Genomic DNA, 18203 nt, shown 5'->3' with positions numbered 1-18203 from the left:
ATATGTGGGAACTCCTTCAAGACTGTTGGAAAAGCATTCCAGGTGAAGCTGGTTGAGAGAATGCCAAGAGTGTGCAAAGCTGTCATCAAGGCAAAGGGTGGCTATTTGAAGAATCTCAAATATAAAACATATTTTGATTTGTTTAACACTTATTTGGTTACTACATGATTCCATATGTGTTATTTCATAGTTTTGATGTCTTCACTATTATTCTACAATGTAGAAAATAGTAAATATTAAGAAAAGCCCTTGAATGAGTAGGTGTTCTACAAATTTTGACCGGTAGTGTATATAACAGCATTAGCCATGGCAAAATGCATAGAATTACAGGAAATTAGCTTTAAAACGGCAACATTTTCTCTCAGCTCCATGGCAAAATGTGTAGAATTGCAGGACATTAGCTTTAAAACTGCAAAACCGTACTCTAAAATTCAGCCACGCCGACGGGCAGAACGTGCCCCTGTCACGTCCCCTGCCACGCCCACCACCTAAGACCGTTTTGATCCAGATAAAACCCAGTGTGTGTTTGTGTGAGCGAGAGAGTGACACCTCTTATCGTGGTGAGGTGGCAAATGCTTCAAATGTCCCCTGTGTGAGTGGCCATGCCGGGGTGTCTGGGAAAAGTACTCTTGTGAAGTTGTCGGTTCCCACGACACCTGGACAGTGTCAGATACGCAGAGCTGCCTGATATGATAATACACTAGAGGTGTGTGTAGGGTACAGTGTGTCATCATTTGGCCTGTGGAGCAACAGCCATATTGGATGACCCTAATCGGATCACATATGCCCTCTCAAGATATGAAGAGAGAGAGAGAGAGATAGAGACAAGGGAAGTTTATCCTGTGACTTTCTCTCTGTCTCACTTTCTCTCCATCCACTCTCCCCCTCCCTCCCTCCCTCCCTCCTCTACACTCCCTCCCTTCTCTATCTACACACAGACAGATTATCTTCCCATATTAAGGTGTTATGTATCCAGATTATGGTTCCCTGTGAATATGATTTCAATGTCATTCAATAAGCCACAGGATAAACTTCCTTTCTCTTCTCTCTCTCACACTCTTTCTAAAACAAAAGCTACTTTCACGATGACACATGGGACACTTCCTAGAATCAAAGTTGAAAGAAAGCTCCGTCCACTGAGTTGGATCATCAAGTCACATTGTTGACAGACTGAATCAGTCATGGAGACCTGAAATCCTGACCTCTCCCTACAAGCCCCCAGTTTACTGACTGATTGACTGTGGAGAGCCATACTGTTATAGGACAGACACCTTAAGGTATAGTTCCAATGCTTTCTATTCAGTGTGTTAGTTATAGGCACTTTGGGGAGTATATAATAAGGTGACTTGAGTGTGATATATGTTGTCTGTTTAAAACCCTGACTGCTGGCCTGGCCTGAGTTTCTTGACTGCGATGTGTGTGACAAGCCAGATATGGAGGATCAATAGTATCATTGATCAGCGTGGGCCTGAAACCAGGCCACAAAATGGTGCCCTCTCCATGTCACATGGCCCTCTCTACCAGCTCCCTCCCTTTTTATCCCTCGCTCATTCCTGCTCTCCTTCCCCCTCTCTCTCTCTCTCTCTCTCTCTCTCTCTCTCTCTCTAGCCATCAGTCAGTTTCTCTCTTCTCATTTGTTTATTTACAACGTCAATCTGATTTCAAAACCATTTTCAGTGACATAACAAAGTCATAGAAGCCTATATCTCTGAAAGTTTCTGGCAGTCTACATGAAGCCATGGCAATTTAAATATGACAACAACAGCGTGTGAACTTCTAGCTCTTGTCCCATCGGATCAATAGACCACTATTAACTGAAGCGTCTTTACCGGTCTCATCATGCACCACTATGGCCTGGGCTCTGCTTACAGTAACCATCAAGCCTGCCCTAGAGGAATGGACTTGTTCACCCGTTTTAAACACTGGACATCTCGACATGCGGCTAGTCGGGTCTAATCTCTCTGGCCTCGGCTGATGAGTCTGAGTGGAACCTGTGTGTCTCCAAATGTACCCAACCTGGCGGCTAGCTCTGGGAGTTAACATCTGTCCTCAGGTCTTAGGAAAGGTGACGTCATTATGGTGGCCCATGCCAACACAGTGGTCTGGACACACACATACCCACTCTCACAAACACACACTCACACATACCCACTCTCACATACACACTCTCACAAACATACACTCACACATACCCACTCACACATACCCACTCTCACAAACACACACTCACACATACCCACTCTCACATACACACTCTCACAAACACACACTCACACATACTCACTCTCACAAACACACACTCACACATACAAACATGTGCATTGGCACTGGGCCTTATTCCCTCTAATTGGACGTTTTTCCCTCCCTCGCTCCATCCCTCTCTCTCCATCACTCTTTCCAATCCTTCTCTCCATCCCTCGCTCCATCCCTCTCTCTCCATCCCTCTTTCCAATCCTTCTCTCCATCCCTCGCTCCATCCATCCCTCTATACTGTGTACCGTAGTGATAAGGGTCATCTGATGGTCACAAAATCTTCAATCAGGAAGAGGGGTTAAGAACACTCAGCTGACTTTTGACTTATTTAATCAGTCTTTTAAAATAGACTGATTCGTTATGTTTAAAATGTATGCAGTTGTTGTGGACAAACCTCTTTATGCTTCCAGCCAGCCCTTCCCTTCTCTCTCTCGTCCTACTCCTTTCTGTTAGTAAAGTAACGTAACAACACCTCAGATATTAACATATACATTAGTACTAAGGTAGCAGCAACTTGAGCTCAGTCACCCTGGTTAGTTCCTGGTTGGTTTCCCCTCCCTGTCTCTCTGTTACACTACTATGTTCCAGTAGTAAGTGTGTTCTGTCTTCATACCATCAGGACCACCACATTGTGATGACAGGTCATCATGGAACCACTAAGGTCTGGAACTGATTACAACCTGCCATCTTTCAGTTTAATAATACACACACTGGACATTTATACAGACACACGTGGAATTAATACAGGCATGAGATCCAACAACATTAGTAATTTGAGGAAAAATAGGATGACGGTCAACGTCGGCTAACTTTGCCAAAGTTATTTGGCAAAACAAGAGAAGGAGAGACGCGGACAAACATTACACCGCCATCTTCATGACACCGGAAGAGCGCCCGGATGTCAATAATACCTTTGGCTAATTTGGAGTACTCTTTCCCTTCCTCTTTCTCCTCTCTGTTCCTATTTTTCTCTCAATTTCCATCTCTTCCATGTCTTGAATACAGACTCAATTCAGCATCATTGTAACCCACAAATCTCAGGTCACATCATCTCTTCATTATTCTTTCCATCCTCTCTCTGTGTCCTTCTCTTTCTCTCTGTAATTCCTCCTCTCTCTCTGTGTGATTCTCCTTCTCTCTGTAATTCCTCCTCTCTCTGTGTGTCCTTCTTCTCTCTGTAATTCCTCCTCTCTCTCTGTGAGATTCTCCTTCTCTCTGTAATTCCTCCCTCTCTCTGTGTGATTCTCCTTCTCTCTGTAATTCATCCTCTCTCTGTGTGTGATTCTCCTTCTCTCTGTAATTCCTCCTCTCTCTCTGTGTGTCCTTCTCTTTCTCTATGTAATTCCTCCTCTCTCTCTCTCTATGTCCTTCTCTTTCTCTCTGTAATTCCTCCTCTCGCTATGCTTCACAGAACACAATCATCTGATGATGACCGAGAGAGATTTGGCACGCAAGAAGGTGTGTCGGTCTGTGAAACTATCCCGTTTTCTCGCCCTCCTCCCCTTTCTATTTCTCTGACCTCTCACTATATCCCTAGCTTCAATGGACAGAGTGGGTGGTAGAGGGGTAATCCTTGGCCCTGAGTCCAAATACAGCGCTCCCGCTCACAGAGCTGCCAAACACTGGCTCACATGGCCCAGGGACCCACACACAGCTAACAGCATAACTTATAGTGCATGATGAAAATGATGATTATGACAATGAGTTCAGCATTATCATCATACACATTCTGATTGGTTGAACTACAGTAAGAGCGTAAGTAATACTGTACTGATCTTCAATTATGTTTTAAGTAACTTTTACAAAAAATGATAAGAAAGGGTTTTCCCAACAGCCGATTCACACACAGAGGTCAGGTAGAAACCCCATCAAATTACCCAAAGCCTGTGGTTCCCAAAACGTACAAATGACCCAAAATAATCAGCCATAAAAACACAGCAGTATAGGCCTTTCTTCCTTTAACCTAGCAGTATACAATGTACATATATGTCTACAGTGGGGTGGAAATCTGTCACTTTGAAGGGCAGTTCCACCAAATCCTTCTGGACAATATGTTCCCTACTATTCTACTTAGGATCAAGACCAAAACAAATTACTATTAATAGCATGTTGCCAACTAAAAATAAACATAACACAAAACAGACATTGAGGCTGTTTATAGCGGCTTCCTCATCCCATCTATGAAATAAACACCTGCCCAATATTAAAATTGACAGATTCACATTGTAAAACACTGCACAAAACAATTGTCAAATAATGAACAGATGCAAGGCATTTTCAAGTGTCCACTATCTATCCACGTCTCTAACAGAGATAACTTTAAAACAGTGTAATCAAACATATTTTTCCACTGCGACATAAACAATATCATATACGTTTGTCAACTATGAACAACAGAAGGTTATCTCTAATGTCCATGATGCTACCATTTATGGAAGCCTGTGCACAAATGTCAAAACAATTATATCGGTTGAAACAGCCAGAGGATGATGATCAAATGTGTCCAATACAAAAATGTGTATTTTGGCAACTTATTTTATGCAAAACAATTATCACTCACCGTTTTATTCGCCTTTTTGTAATTGTAAAGAAATTCTGCAATTCAGGACCACCTGATTACTTTTCTTCATATGAATTTGTAACCCAGGAGGTGGTCAACCTACTGTAAAGTGTCCGGGACGGGTGCCCTCCTCTCGCTCTGTATGCCGGTGCGCTGGCTCTCACCGGGATATTACGCTCATTGACTGACTGCTACCGGCCACGTCTCGCGTGCGCTCTGACTGTCTCCTTCTCCCTCGCACTCTCCAGCTACAACTGGCTACTTCAAATATCTCCCACCTGTGCTGTGTTGTGACAGTAAAACTAATCTTGTGACAGTAAAACGAATACACTCTGCATATGATTTTATTCTCTAAAGTTTAAATGTAAAGTGGAGAATATTGGTCATACAACGTCAATGCGCAAAAGCAGAAGGCATTGCGAAATGGGTAGGTTACTCAGCAGAAAAACCATATTTTGTTACCTTAATTTCTGGTGTCAATAATAATGTAAATGTTTGTCATGCAAAGAAAAAAGAAAAGGCCATTGTGCAGGAGGCGTGTGTGTATGTATGCGTATGTGTAGGCTGTGTGTGTGCGTGTGTGTTTGTATTTACTGATACTTAATATGTTTTAATCTCGGTCAAATTCACCAAGGAGTGACCTATGATGTCATATCATAGCCTCTATCATCCAATGCAAATAAGATCAGACAGCCAGTATCACGCCGGAAGGTGATGGAAAGGAGGTTATGGTCTGAAACCAATGATGTCATATCATGACACGGGGCAAGAAAGCATTAACTTTTCTCTGACTAAAGTTGGCTAATTAATCACATACTGTACAATCATAATAAGGAGTAAATTAGCGCCTCACTGTGTGAATGAGATATGAAGGATTAATAGGCCTACCAGTGATTCAATACATTAGCTGTAGTTCTGTACCGTTCTGCTACTGGTCCATCTAGCCGTCAGTCTGTCCTTGCATAGTGTGAGAAAAGTAGACTGATTGTAATTGATCGATGGAAAATTCTTTCCAGGCAGCGAGTGAGAGAGAGAGAAATACATGTGTACATGAGAGGGAGAGGGAGAGAGAAGGGAGAGGGAGAGAGAAGGGGAGCAGGTAAGAGAGAGAAGAGAGAGAGATAGTTTAATTGAATTGAATTGAGAGAGAGAGAGAGGGAGAGAGAGAGAGTGTGTACATGTCATGAGAGAGCGAGAGAAGGACAACGAGAGAGAGAAGCAATAATGAAGTATGTTTCTTCCAACAGCTTTTGAATATGAAAGTTTATGATCAGCACAGCAAATAGAGAGAAGAGGGAAGGCATGGTGTTATGGAACAGTTCAATTCAGTGGCATAGCCACTAACAATTTTTTAAAAGCTCATTCAAGCTAAAATATAGGTGTGTTAACTGTGATAAAGGCACTGGATTATGAGCGGTCTTGTTTGCTAAATGAACAAATTATATAGGCAGTGGCATGGTGTATATAGCCATAGAAGCACAGTGACATATGCCTCAATGTAGTCATATTTGTGGCTTATTGGGGGTGTGGCTTTCAGTTAGTTCTTTTTGGCAACCCATCCTGTGAGAGTGAATGTCATTCCAGTTCATCAAATCTGACTAAACTGCTTGCTATGAATTATATCTGATGCCGTTTGCATGTTTAAGTTAAAAGACAAATAATGTCCCGTTTGGAACACTGACAAGTAAAGACCATCCTTTCTTTTTTGTATTTTCTATTTATTTATTTTTTCATCTCAATCTGATTGGGTGGGCCTGTCTCCCAGTGGGCGGGCCTGTCTCCCAGTGGGCGGGCCTGTCTCCCAGTGGGCGGGCCTGTCTCCCAGTGGGCGGGCCTGTCTCCCAGTGGGCGGGCCTGTCTCCCAGTGGGTGGGCCTGTCTCCCAGTGGGTGGGCCTGCACCCACCCAGGCCCACCCGTATATACGCACGTGGTTCAATTAAAAGATACATCCCATCATTCAGAACATGCTTCCCCTAAAGATCTGTAATTGGCATTTCCAGCCCAAGGGCAGGCTATGCTTTTTTATAGGGTGTTTCTATGGGTAGAGTAGAGGGAGGGTGCATTAGCAACACATAACCACCAGAGAGCAGATGTCAGCCATTTTTGCAATCATCACCAAAGTGCTTGCAGCAACCAAGGAGGTTTGGCCTTTATATTATGCATGATAGTATAAACTACTTAACAGGGAATCTAAGCCCTATTTCCCTCTGCCTTGGGAGAACATTCCATTTATTTGAGCATTTGAGTCACTTTCCTCTCTGGGCTTGTTTCAGAGAATAAGGGTTTCTTTTTTTGTGATTGACACTAAATATATTACATTCTACACCAATACTATTATTATTACATCATTATTACATTAAAATGATCATAATAGATAGTTAAATTACCGTTACATTAATAAATGCTTTATAACCCTCTCAGCATCTGGGAGAAAGAAGACAAGACGGATATGTCCAATAGTTCCACTGGTCTGCTCATCACAGTGCTGGAGACCAACTCCCTCCTCGCCAGTAAGACCTTGGCTGCAGAGATAAGATTCCACAGGGGCTTACTAATGTTCTGATCTGACTTCTGCAGATGGGGCAAAGAGAGACTCAGGCCCAGTAACAGTTTCCAGATTTTGTCATGGTCACAGAATGTCCAAATCAAATGCTCCAGGATTCAGGAGGAGGAGAGAACATCTTGGTTCAATCTGTGGCGTTAAGGTTCTCCAGACTTCACTGCCTGTCAAAAGAGACTAGAAACTTCATATGTAAGTGATTCAGCAATAAGCATTTCACATGACTCCTGTGGGATGCCACATCCAACATGATCTCACAAACTCACTGCTATATTTGACGTTGGTCCAAAAGACACACACATCAATTTGCGAGGCTGCAGTCAAATGTCCAATAACGCTGTCAACCTTTCCTCAGAGACTGGCCACATCATTGTTGCTCTGAATGAATGGGACAGTAGCAATTGAGGGGGAAAAGGACTACCAATATGGAGGTAACTCTTCCTGTGCCATAAAGATCTAGACCTATTGGCAGAGGCCAGTCTCGCTGAAAGAAATATTGGCATCTGTTGTGCTGGTAAATGACAACACAATAAAGCCAAAACAACCCTTGCTCTGTGGATTAGTGAAAGTGAAATGTCTTGTTTAGAGCACTACACAGGGCTGTGCGCGGGGGGATCAATAACTCATCGCCAGCGAGGCTAATCAGCTGGAAGAAACAACCGTTTGTCACGCAGGAAAGATGTCCGCCCATTTAATTATTAGTATGGGAAGCCGGCCAACAGGTGGGCAATTTGTCAGTCAGTCGCTAAGAAACAGGAAGAAATGAATTAACATAATGAAGGTATAGTGCAAGGACAGCACGAGGAGCCGTTGGTGATTATTTGGTCTATTTTCATTTCTGTCATGAGAGGCTAATAACATTACATCACTTGTGACTACCGCTCACAGATGCTGATATGAATTTTTAAAAAAAACTGTTTTTCCAAGGAGAGTGTGTGTGTGTGGTTTCAAGCTCAGTTATGTTTTTATAGTCATAACCTCTGGAACTCCCAGCAGTAGCCTACAAAGACACCTCAGAAGGATTGTGGGTCCCATGGTAGGCTTAACACCTGATTTACAGCTGCCTACAGAACACTGTATGAATTACATACATCAGACACACACGTGACATTCATCAGAACAATACGGATGACTGTTGGCTGTCATAAAATACTGAAATATATTGTCTGTTGTCATTATCATGGTCATGACAGCCTGATATGGCCACTGTGACAGCTGCCTCAAGAATATGGTTCCTACCTTGGCATATTACAACTTACCTCTGTCATCCAAGGGTTTAGACCAGCCAGGTTCTCAGGTGATGTCCATCTCGAAGCGACAGCTAGATTCAGGTCCCTTCCAGACACAACCTAATACAACATAAATGTAACGTTATAGAGCATAGATGTGATCAGCACAACAATGGTTGAGAGGAGAATGAAGCCCCTGGTTTGGGGTCAGTTCCAATGACGAAATAAATAGATATTAGGTCAGAAAATAATAAATTACATAATTGATCTGGACACATCTCTGAAGTCACATCTCTGAATGAGGTTATTCTTCGTCCCTCAAATGTTCATTGAAACAACTGTAGAGTGGGTTAAGATGCCGCAGTCATAGCTCAAGTGCATGTAATTAGAGATTACACCAGACAGGACTGTCATGTAAACAGATAGATTGATGGGCTCGACGTGTACCACAGAAGGACACATGCAGCATAACATCTCAGGTTACCTTCCCTTCTCATCCCTCTCTCATCTCCCCTTCTCTCCATTTCTCCCCTCTTTACCCCAATTTGTCGTTCTCAATTTTCTCCTCATTTGTCTGAGACAACATTGACACCTCTAACTACTTCCATACCCCTTCATCTCTATCTTTGTCTCTATCTCTGTCCACTTGAGAGCCTGAGCAGTGAGCACCCAGAGCATCCAAACTCTGTCCCATCTTTTACCTTTCCTTTTACACTTCTACCTTTCTTCATCCCTGTCTATATACATTGTATCACTATTTCAATCCATGGTTCTGTCTGTATCGGAGCAAGCCTATGTCCCTGTACCCCTCCTAGCCCCACTCCCTCCTAGCCCCTGTCCCTCCTAGCCCCTCTCCCTCCTAGCCCCTGTCCCTCCTAGCCCCTCTCCCTCCTAGCCCCTCTCCCTCCTAGCCCCACTCCCTCCTAGCCCCTGTCCCTCCTAGCCCCTCTCCCTCCTAGCCCCACTCCCTCCTAGCCCCTGTCCCTCCTAGCCCCTGTCCCTCCAAGCCCCTCTCCCTCCTAGCCCCTGTCCCTCCTAGCCCCACTCCCCCTCCCCTCCCTCCAAGCCCCTGTCCCTCCTAGCCCCACTCCCCCTCCCCTCCCTCCCTCCAAGCCCCTGTCCCTCCTAGCCCCTCTCCCCCTCCCCTCCCTCCTAGCCCCTCTCCCCCCCTCCCCTCTCTTCTAGCTCCTCTCCCTCCTAGCCCCTCTCCCTCCTAGCCCCAGTCCCTCCTAGCCCCTCTCCCTCCTAGCGCCACTCCCTCCTAGCCCCTCTCCCCCTCCCCTCCCTCCTAGCCCCTCTCCCTCCTAGCCCCTGTCCATCCTAGCCCCTCTCCCCCTCCCCTCTCTTCTAGCCCCTCTCCCTCCTAGCCCCTCCCCTCTCTTCTAGCCCCTCTCCCTCCTAGCCCCTGTCCCTCCTAGCCCCTCTCCCCTCCCCTCCCTCCTAGCCCCTGTCCCTCCTAGCCCCTCTCCCTCCTAGCCCCTCTCCCTCCTAGCCCCACTCCCTCCTAGCCCCTCTCCCCTCCCCTCCCTCCTAGCCCCTCTCCCTCCTAGCACCTCTCCCCCTCCCCTCCCTCCTAGCCCCTCTCCCTCCTAGCCCCACTCCCCCTCCCCTCCCTCCTAGCCCCTCTCCCCCTCCCCTCCCCCTCCTAGCCCCTCTCCCCAAGCCCCACTCCCCTCCCTCCAAGCCCCTGTCCCTCCTAGCCCCTCTCCCCTCCCCTCCCTCCTAGCCCCTGTCCCTCCTAGCCCCTCTCCCCTCCCTCCTAGCCCCTGTCCCTCCTAGCCCCTCTCTTCTAGCCCCTCTCCCTCCCTAGCCCCTGTCCCTCCTAGCCCCTCTCCCCCTCCCCTCTCTCCTAGCCCCTGTCCCTCCTAGCCCCTCTCCCCTCCCCTCTCTTCTAGCCCCTGTCCCTCCTAGCCCCTCTCCCCCTCCCAGCCCCTCTCCCCCTCCCCTCCCTCCCTCCTAGCCCCTGTCCCTCCTAGCCCCTCCCCTCCATCCTAGCCCCTCTCCCCCTCCCCTCCCTCCTAGCCCCCTCTCCCCCTCCCCTCCCTCCTAGCCCCTCTCCCCCTCCCCTCCCTCCCTCCTAGCCCCTCTCCCCCTCCCCTCCCTCCCTCCTAGCCCCTCTCCCCCTCCTAGCCCCTCTCCCTCCTAGTCCCTCTCCCCTTCCCCTCCCTCCTAGCCCCTCTCCCCCTCCCCTCCCTCCTAGCCCCTCTCCCTCTCCCCTCCCTCCTAGCCCCTGTCCCTCCTAGCCCCTCTCCCAGCCCCTCTCCCCCTCCTAGCCCCTCTCCCCCTCCCCTCCCTCCTAGCCCCTGTCCCTCCTAGCCCCACTCCCCTCCCCCTCTCTTCTAGCCCCTCTCCCTCCTAGCCCCTCTCCCTCCTAGCCCCTCTCCCTCCTAGCCCCTCTCCCTCCTAGCCCCTCTCCCTCCTAGCCCCTCTCCCTCCTAGCCCCTCTCCCTCCTAGCCCCTCTCCCTCCTAGCCCCTCTCCCCCTACTTTGGCATGCCCGTGCCAGGTATTTGTTCAAATTCCTCACACCCTGCGGGGCTAGGTATGTCGTCTTTACGGCCTGTCTCAGTCTGTCTTGTGTTCTCTTGCTAACACATGTATGGGACATCAAGACCAGACCTCTGCATTGGTATAACATACAGTAATCATGCTAAGAGGCTTACAGTCCACAGGTTAATACTACTACACACAGCCAGCCAGGTCAATGTGGCTGAGTTGCTAGGAACAGAGTGGTGCTGGCAGACCCAAGATGGTGGTTTCAATTCCCGTGCATAAGCCTGAATGTGAGTTAGAAGTTTCTTCTATGCTTAATGACCAAATCATTGCTATTTGAACTTCTTTCTGACATGGAAATATGTTGTTAGAGGCACTAGCTGCCGTACTGTAATTCAGAATTCAGACATTAAAAACAAACATGTTTAGTCATTTATCAGACGCTCTTATCCAGAGAGACTTACAGTTAGTGAGTGCATACATTTTTCATACTGGCCCCCCGTGGGAAACGAACCCACAACCCTGGCGTTGCAAGCGCCATGCTCTACCAACTGAGCTACAGGGGACTAGACATCCCACCACCATATAAAGCTGTGTGTGTGCATGTGAGAGAGAGGCTGTGTGTGTGTGTGTGTTTGGGTGTGTGTGTAGTATTGACATTGGGCTGAAGTTGAAGTGCGTTAGTTATTGCAGCGCTCCACGAAATGACAGCAAATAACGACGTCTCACTGGTGTGTCAGCACGTCTGTCCGTCTGCCTCCTGTCCTGTAAAGCCTCATGAGTCACACATTTTTACTGGAAGATACTGGAACTAACATGCATATCAATATCAGTGTGTATGTGTAATCTAGCTACTTATTCAATATACAGTATGTTGCGGCAGAATGTTGCAGATCGTAGTTGTGTCTGTTGGATTGGCGCAATTGAGGATTGATTCCTTTTGGGGTCGATAAAGTTTAATTTTCACCTTTTAGTAGATGCTTTTATCCAGAGCGACTTACAGGAGCAATTAGGATTAAGTGCCTTGCTCAAGGGCACATCAACATATTTGTTCCACCTTGTTGGCTCTGGGATTCAAACCAGCAACCTTTCAGTTACTGGCCCAACGCTCTAACCGTTAGGCCAGGGTTCTTCAATTCCGGTCCTGGAGGGCCGAAACACTTCTGTTTTTTATTTCTACCTGGTAGTTAATTGCACTCACCTGGTGTCCTAGGTCTGAATTAGCCCCTGATTAGAAGGAGAGGATGAAAAACAGAGGTGTTTCGGCCCTCCAGGACCGGAATTGAAGAATCCTGCGCTAGGCTATCTGCCACCCTTTACCTTATCTTATTCAGTCCCAATTGTACATTTCACTGAAAGACTATTCTCGTGCGTCATTCGTGATTCTTACTAGAAGGAGCATGTCCATTAAACCCTTGTACCCTAATGTCTGTAATGAATGTACAATTTAGTTAATTCATAGCAACAATGTTGGTACAATATGTATTGTACTCTAGTCTAGTGTACTCACCATTGGTTTTGTTCTTGTACTGTTAATATTTGTGTAATGTCATGTTGTTATAAAGTAATTAGGCCTACTGTTTACTGCACTGGCAGGAGAAATATTGCATAATTCATTTAAAAGTGATTCACTGATTCACAGTGAATAGCATTAGTATGTCTTGGCCTAGGCTATGAGGGAGCAAGATACTGTACCTTTAAGTATTTGTAGTAATATAACATCCTATATAAAATACAATTGCTTTTTATTTCAGTAAAGGGTTCTTAAGATAAATATTTATTTGGCTTTAAAAGGGATGTTCTTGATCTCTTAATTGAAAGGTTGGTATTATTTTTACCCTCCAACAGTAATCTTTTTGCTGAGTAATCTCATCAGAATGCCAGATCCCCAACTTATTCTTCCTCTTGGAATCACAGCTGAGACCAAAGCATCCAGCTGATATAAATCTACAATGCTATACTTTATGGAGGACTTTTAACATTTAGACATCATATATCCCTGACTCATTGGCATCTGAAATGTACCGCAGTCTGATTTTGAGGTACCATTTATGGTCAAATGCTTGAATTCTGAAATCTTTCCAGGAGGTTTATCTGGACCTGGCTCAAAAAGATTGAACCTATTATATCAAAATATTATCATGCAACAACACCGTTCAACCCTCACCTTCTCTTTCCAGCAGATACAGCTAATCTAAAAACGCACATAGTAACACAAGAAAGCCCAGTTCAAGTGTAAAGGAGCCCATTGTTTTGACCATAATATGAAATGTTAGGCTGTAAATACAGAACACTTCATATAAACCTAAAGTATTGCGAGAAACACTCATTCAAGCAAACAATAGGTTACATTTCCAAATGGATTCATTAATTCAATTTAGAATAGAATAAATATTATCTAGACATGCAATAGAGAAGCTTGAAGGTTGCCCAAACCTCTGAAGGTTGTCCAGATGTTCACCATTTGACAATCACCATTTACTGTAAGTACTTGATTATAGGCTGCATGAATGACAGCCATAATAGTTACTTTAACCACAAGCTTTAATAACTGACTAATAAAACCAGATGTCCAATATAATAAATAAAACAAACCACAACAAATGTTCAGCCAAAGTATGGAACTCTATGTGCCAACAATATATGAGTAAAGGGTGAAAGACCTCTCTCTCTCTCCCTATCATTCTCTTCCTCTACTCTGTGAGTGGGTCTGTTTCTCCTCCTTCCCCTCCCGTGGACTCGTAGACACACCAGAGACTGGGCCGAGGGGGCGAGAGCCACAATATGAGGAGGGAGAGGAGAGGAGAGGAGACATAGCCTAGCGGGGCATAAAGTTATGAGGAACGAATTTAGATACATCAACCATCACCTGTCTGACAACAAGTAATACATAATTTAGAAGATTTTTCTAAAGGCAAATACTGAACCAACTATAGGCCTATGTGGATTTTTAAATGGAAACTGAATCGGACATTCAGACAAATGAAATGGATTATGATGTGATTTGCAACTACCGGAATTGGATTGAATAAGGTAAAGACAACTCAAAAAATTATATAGCCTACTTCGAAAATGCGTATTTGTTGTCTTGGGTAGAGCCGTCTGTAATAAAGGGCTCTGGTCTTGGATATTCACTTCTGCGGAAGAATTGTCTAATGCTGGGTGGATAGCCTACCTATTCATCTGACCATTTAGCCTAGAGAATTTATTATCAATAATTAACAAGTCATCATTAGGCCTACACTACTCTTAAATCAGTCATTTCAGATATGCAGATGTCACTGTGTTTACAGTGGGCCTAGCCTAAGCCTGTTTGTCTAAAATAAAATAAAATTCAAATGTAAGTTATATTCTCTGATTAAATGTAATATTTGGAACTTGCACAAATATTTTCATAAAATAATACCTGCCACCTACATTTAGAAGGCCTAGCCTATTAGTTTTAGATTATGATGTGGTAGCCTTGGAATAACATTTTTAGAAAGCAAAATTAGGCAAAAATATTAAACAATATCTAAGCAACAATCTAAGGAAAGAAACCTCCAGTAAAAATGCAGCAGTCTGAATGAAATGTCCATGTGTCAGAGATATTAACAGATATGTTATTTAAAGGGACACCTTAAACCCGGTGGGGCATGCGCCACAGCGGGGTTTCGGCAGGCCCGCCATAGTTCAACAGTAGCTCTTAACCCCGGTACTGGCGGAGCCAACATGTGTCATAGGCTTTTTTCTGCACTCTAGTTTTACCCCCTAGAGTCTGCTCTGATGTTACCGCATACAATTACAGTCACCACAATTACCACTACACGGAGAGCTATACGTTGGGTTGGATAGGTTATTTGGATTCACCTATAGGAAACCACGTTGCAAACAAGTCTATACTAGTGTGTTTATAACAATGTAGATTTCGCAATGTTTTGTTTAATAAAACAGTGGTTTTCAAACCTCATTTAATGCCCTAATAAATCACCGATTGCCAAACAAAACCTGATATTTTATTGCCTACAGCATGGGTTCCCTCTGTCTCCTGCCTTACTATTATATCCCCAGCCACCGCGGTGTAGCAAGCCGATGGAATTTCATAAACCGGTGAGGAATATGTTCTGTTAAGTTAAAAATGTGGTGACAGCGTGACGCCCGAGTCTCCGCATTCTCGTGCCCCCGGTGCGCAAATGCGCACGTTGACATAAATCTAGCAAGGGCCGAAAAACGCGTCAGCTTGCTTGCCTGCATGTTCAACTTCAAGAGCGCGCGGTGAACATTTTTATGCGTCGGTTCCCCATTTAGTTTCTTGCCATGAAATCGTTGCCCATCACCAGACGTGTGACCTTAACAGCAGTGCAGGGGGTTCATCAGTAGATTTATGGCCTACAATTGGCTCTATACCCCTACACAGAAAAGCCTATTAATTATTTTACGAAACAGTGTGAAAAAGCACTTTAACGTATCTAGAATTGAAGCTTTGCCAATACATCGACTCCTATGATGATGCCTTTCTAAATTGCATGTTACTGGGCCTACCACACAAATACATTGACAGAACATTAATCCATATGCCAAAAACAAAATGCCCAAAAAGAGGCAGAATACAGTTGTGTGGTAAATAATTAAATGCAATAAATGGTTTTGAGAAGACCATTTTCGGTGTTTCACTGCTAATAAGTATAACTTTCTCCGCTCCCATTTTCCCTTTCTCAACCATGCTCCCCTCTTTCTACCTCCCCCCCACCCCCACTATCCACTCTCTTTCCCTACTTCTTACCATTGTCCACCACCAAAACCCTCCCATCCAGCCAAGTGGACTCAAAATAATAGTTCCTCTCCCTCTGACATTTATATAAACCCAGCTAACCTTCACACCACCACCATTTCAGAAGTCTCAACTAAAAAGTATGGATTTCTCTAGCTCCCTACCTCCCTCACCTTCTCCATCCTACACTTCCCCCCTCATCCCCAACTCCTCCTTCCCCTCCTCCTCTCCATCCATCTCTCATTCCCCCAGCCTGGCCTCAACAGCTCTCTTCTGCTCCCTCCTGTCCCTCCTGGCTCTCCTGGGCATTGGGGGGAACCTTTACACCATGGGCCTCCTCCTCAGACGCAGGAGAGGCAGAAGGAGCCGAGGATGTTCTAGATGCTGTTTAGGAGGGAGAGGAGTACCGTTACCATCCTGCCTCTCCTCCTCCTCTCCCCCCTCCCTCTCCCCTTCCTCCTCTCCCACCTCCTCCTCTTCCTCAACGTCCCTCCATCTCCAGGTGCTGAGTCTAGCTCTGGCGGACCTCCTCTACCTCTTCACGGCTCCCTTCATCGTGTACGACAGCCTGGCGGCTGACTGGGCGTTTGGGGAGCTGGGCTGTCGCCTCCTCTTCAGCCTGGACCTGATCACCCTGCACGCCTCCATCTACACCCTCACCGCCATGAGTCTGGACCGCTACCGGGCTGTGGCCAACCCCCTGGCCACCTCGTCCTCCCCCTCCTCGGGGCTGCTCCGTGTAGGCCTAGCCTGGGGCCTGGCGGTGGCCCTCAGCCTGCCCATGATGATCACCCTCCACCTGGAGTACGGAGACGAGGGCCAGCTGTGTGTCCCTGCCTGGGACGAGCAGAGCTCTAAGGTGTATATGAGCGTGCTGTTCTGTACCAGTATGATAGGCCCGGGGCTGGCCATCGGGGCGCTGTATGCTACTCTGGGCCGTCTCTACTGGGTGTCCCAGACCCGGCCCTGGGCCAGTGGTAGTGGGGGTAGCACGTCCTACCCTCCGCGAGCCCCAAGGCCCAAGGTCCTGCTCCTCATCCTGGGGATAGTCCTGGCCTTCTGGGCCTGTTTCCTGCCCTTCTGGGTGTGGCAGCTGCTGCCGCTATACCGGCCCGACATGCTGCGGACAGTACCGGTGGGTACCCAGGTGACGGTGAACCGGATCCTAACGGGGCTGACGTACGGGAACTCATGCGTGAACCCATTCTTCTACACGCTGCTCACAGGGGGGAAACGAAGGAGGAACAGGCAGACACCGATGTCAGCGAATCAGCTCTGTCGCAAGAGCAGTCCGCAATAGTGTTAGTGACAACACAGACAGTCCGGTACAACAGACTGCACTGGGGGCTGGTGGGGGCTGCTTACAAACTGTCCGATTCAAACACCCCCGTCTCCCCATGAAATATCAAAGGGTATTTCACTGTGTGATTGTTACTCCATAAGAACTATACCAAAGATAACACTTTGTGTGCACGATTGTGATCGGACCATATTTCCTATTTGGAGATTAAAAATGTGACTTGGGCTGAGCGAAAATACTATCTCTGTTGTGTCAAAGCTTCAAAACTGTTTAAGAGAAATATCTCATTGATTGTATGAATTTTCTAAAATACATACACATACGGGCCATGAGTGGAGTATGACAACAGGGAAGCAGAGTTTGTGTGTTATGTTATCATTTAGGGGGCTTTCGTGGACCCGTGCATTTCCAGTAAAATGACGACACTCTTCTATAAGTCTGGAATGCCATCAAAGAAAATATTTTGCTTTTGAACAGCAACTGATTGTCACTGGTCATGACATATTTGGAAATTTTTCTTTAAAAAGTTGTTTGACACAGAGAATGATGTTTGAGGGGGTAGAGAGGACCTTGTGTTATGCACCCGTAAAGCTTGATATGCTTTTAAAACTACAGACCTTTTTCTATTATCAATACCTGCATGTTGGGTTTGGAGTTTTATTTTGTAATGAACTGTGCAATGCTTTGCATGGTGATGATGACACCTGTATTTATATCCAGTTTGATGTGTATAATATTATATAATATATAACCTGAAATAAAAAACATGCTTTATATACTTGAGTCTATGTCACAGGTTTTTTGTTCCATAGAGGAGAGGATGTGTTCCTCCTTGACCCCTCAGAAAAGAACACATAACTGAAAATGCAGATCTCATCCCCACGGTTTTATGGTGTTTATGACCATAGCAGATGAGGAGAGGGGAGAGAAAGAGAGATAGCCAGAGAGAGAGAGACAGTGAGAAAATGAGGGATGGTCAGAGAGAGGGAGCAAAGCAAGATGTAGAGGGAAGGAGGGGGACAGAAGGCGAGAAGGAGAAGGAGAAGGAGAAGGAGCGA

General features: G+C 45.8%; 1 protein-coding gene across 1 annotated transcript; it reads left to right on the top strand.

Annotated features, from left to right (window-relative positions):
• Window positions 1-13869: 13869 nt before the first annotated feature.
• LOC123484090 (urotensin-2 receptor-like) lies at window positions 13870-17903 on the top strand. Its single transcript, XM_045214056.1, has 2 exons — window positions 13870-14128; window positions 15889-17903. The coding sequence occupies exon 2, from the start codon at window positions 15988-15990 to the stop codon at window positions 17143-17145; it is 1158 nt and encodes a 385-aa protein (XP_045069991.1). The 5' UTR covers window positions 13870-14128; window positions 15889-15987; the 3' UTR covers window positions 17146-17903.
• The last annotated feature ends 300 nt before the right edge of the window (window positions 17904-18203 follow it).

This window comes from Coregonus clupeaformis, unplaced genomic scaffold (assembly GCF_020615455.1).
Source record: "Coregonus clupeaformis isolate EN_2021a unplaced genomic scaffold, ASM2061545v1 scaf0195, whole genome shotgun sequence".
In the NCBI taxonomy this organism is placed as follows: domain Eukaryota; kingdom Metazoa; phylum Chordata; class Actinopteri; order Salmoniformes; family Salmonidae; genus Coregonus; species Coregonus clupeaformis.
The sequence above is the reverse complement of the archived record's forward strand: the minus strand, read 5'-3'. Positions and strand labels throughout refer to the sequence as shown.

Bases quoted from the DNA above. Each gene is read 5' to 3' on its own strand.
- LOC123484090 (XM_045214056.1), top strand. From the start codon at position 15,988: ATGGATTTCTCTAGCTCCCTACCTCCCTCACCTTCTCCATCCTACACT.